At 37.6% G+C, this 3,026-nt stretch overlaps 1 protein-coding gene across 1 annotated transcript; it reads left to right on the top strand.

The window, feature by feature from the left end:
- Positions 1–340: 340 nt before the first annotated feature.
- Positions 341–3,026, top strand: LOC133733835 (BTB/POZ domain-containing protein At1g55760). The gene is made up of 4 exons (XM_062161478.1): positions 341–917; positions 1,678–1,823; positions 1,959–2,077; positions 2,199–3,026. Exons 1-4 carry the CDS (start codon positions 799–801, stop codon positions 2,799–2,801), a joined length of 987 nt encoding a protein of 328 aa, XP_062017462.1. The 5' UTR covers positions 341–798; the 3' UTR covers positions 2,802–3,026.

The raw sequence follows: 3,026 nt of genomic DNA on the forward strand, positions 1-3,026 counted from the left end.
GTTCATTCTAATATAATTAGTCAGGCAGAGGGATGAGCCCCCCAGCTTGGCTGGTTTTCAAAAAAAAAAAATAAACATTAGTCTAAAAAAGGCCCAGAATTGGTGCCCCATGCAAGCATTACTAAACTTTTGAAATCCATACAGAATTGGTTATTACATTGGAATAATCAATAAGCTAATTACTCCAAAGTCCAAAGCATAGATACTATACTTTGCTTCAAGCCTTCAAAGCACCCAAAATTATAAAGAATACTCTTTTACAAAAAATCCATGGCTGAATTAATTTGCAACAAATCAAAACCAAAATCCAATGCTTAATAAATTATAATAAACTCATCTCCTCGACTCCTCCTCCTCCTCAATAAGATGAGGAAGAAGTAGTGTGTAAGCCAACAAACAACTTCCGTACCCAAAGACCCACTCTCTCCCTCTGCTTCTCTCAGCCACAACAAACCACCCTATCAATGGCGTAGACAAACACCCAAATCAAAAGCAACGCTTGCGTGCTTGAAACCATTGGAATGAGGTTTTAAAAAAAAAAAAAAACCCATATCGAAAACTCTATTTCCTCCTCAAGATTTTAGACACTGATATAGTATTCGAGTGGAACAGAGAGAGAAACAGAGGAAAACAGAGTAGGGTGAAACAGAGAGAGAAGGGTTGTGTGTGTGTGTGTGGTAATGAAAATTGGGCATTGTGTGATTTGTCAATCTGGGAAAAGCGGGAGAGTTTCTGTTCGAGGGTTTGTTCGACTGTATCCATGAAATCACGTCGGTCCTGGCTTTTTCTGCGCACAGGATGAGTGATTCAGCTTACAGAGTCGAAACGACGTCGCGCCTCGCGCAATGGAGGATCGACAACTTGGCTTCCTGCACCTATAGGAAATCTGATCCTTTCAAGATTGGCAAGTGGAATTGGTGAGTCAAAATCTAAACCAGTCTTCCTGTTTCAGACCCTGTTTTTGGGAAAGCTACCCTGTTTCTGCTTTTCACTTGCTCTGTTCAAATTGATGATCTTGGAGCTTATCAAGAATAGTGTTAATCTAGGATAACCCAGTAAAGTTTGTATCATTTATCTTAGTGTGTGATTAAATTTCTAACCTTATTGATTGGTAAGTGGAATTGGTGTCTCACAATCCTGCAATGAATCCTTTCTGAAATTTGTCCTGTTCAACTTAATGATTTTTATGTTATGAGGGTGAGATTAAATTTCAAACCTTCTGGAATATGGGAAATTTGTCATGTTTCTGCTTTTCATCAAGATACTTGCTTTGTTTAAAGTGATGATCCTGAAGCTTCAGAGCCCTGCAAGATTAGTGTTAATCTAGGCAAACCCGTAAAATTTTGAATCATTTCTATTCCTCTATTCATATATTGGAGTGTGGATAAATTTCTAACCTTCTGATTATCTGGAAAATTTATTCTGTTTTAGCTTTTCTTCAAGATTTTGTTCCAATTCATGATCTTGAAGCTTGAAAGTCATGTGAGATCGGTACTAATCTAGGATTACCATAAATCCATTAGCATTGACTCGCTTAAATTCACTATGGAAATTGAATTTCTAATCCCCTGATTATTATCTGAGAAATGTGTTGTCTTTCTGCTTTATATATTTTCTGGATGTAAGTGAACTCTAATCTTGTTTTTGTTTTTATTTCGTTTCCTGGGTGAATTGAAGGCACTTATCTGTAGAGAAGAACAAAGTATTGTTTGTGAAATTGTTTCCAGAGGTATCAAATTTAACTAGAGAAAACCCGCCCATTGCATCTTTCGTCATTCGAGTGGTCTGTTCTGTGGGTGATCGCAAAGCCTTAACTCATCCAGGTAAACCTTCAAATTTGCGATGCTTTTCTAATTAGGACCATAAAATTTTGATTTAAAGGACTCGTTTATGTTTTCAAGGTTTGCCAAGTTGTTCTTTAGTACAGTTATTTGATTACTTTTGTTACATTCATGCAGAAATTACAGATAAACAGCTCAAAACCAATGAGGATTTTGTTTGGGCAATCGAAGTTCCCTTAACGGGAAAATTCATCATAGATGTTGAATTCCTTGATTTGAAAACTTTCCCTCGAGACGTAAGCATTCTATTCTTGCTATCATGAAGACTAGTAACTAGAAATCTAGCTGTTTACTATCATCTCTTCAATGAAGCTAACGGATTCACATTGTTCTGACAATTTGGTACTATATGTATAGGGTGGAGAACCTTCTTCCATCTGGGCTGAAGGATTGACACAAAAACGATCGCATGCAAAAGCTCTCGCATCACTCAGTCGAATGTTAAAAGAAGGCATCCACACAGACATTATAATAAATGCATCCGATGGAAGCATTGGTGCTCATCGTGCAGTTCTTGCTGCAAGGTCACCTGTTTTCCAGAGCATGTTTTCACATGACCTCAAAGAAAAAGAACGCTCCACCATAGACATATGTGACATGTCAATTGATGCTTGTCAAGCTTTTCTAAATTATATGTATGGGAACATCGGGCAAGAAGAATTTCTGACTCACAGACTGGCACTTCTTCGTGCTGCTGATAAGTATGACATCTCCGACCTCAAAGATGCATGCCATGAGAGCTTATTGGAGGATATTGACGCAAAGAATGTGCTTGATAGGCTCCAAAATGCATCTCTATATGAACTGCCGAGATTGAAAACAAGCTGCATGCGGTATCTTGTGAAGTTTGGTAAGATATTTGACATCCGCGATGATTTCAATGCATTCTTACTATGCGCAGATAGGGAATTGATAGCGGAAATCTTCCATGAAGTTCTTAATGCCTGGAAAGGTTTCTGAAGCCTACAACAACATGATTCTGTATCTTATTACGTCCATGAAAATATGGGTTGTTAGTAAACGAGTGTGCAGGATTTGCTGTCCTGATGATTCTTTAGTCCAGATACTGAATTTGTTTGCATCTCGAAGTACATATATATATATTGATTCTCATGACATAGATGTTACCACCCTTTTACTAGAAACAGATATTCTTCAATGCAAAGCAAGAAGTTTGAATGATTT

This window comes from Rosa rugosa, chromosome 2 (assembly GCF_958449725.1).
Source record: "Rosa rugosa chromosome 2, drRosRugo1.1, whole genome shotgun sequence".
NCBI classification, from domain to species: domain Eukaryota; kingdom Viridiplantae; phylum Streptophyta; class Magnoliopsida; order Rosales; family Rosaceae; genus Rosa; species Rosa rugosa.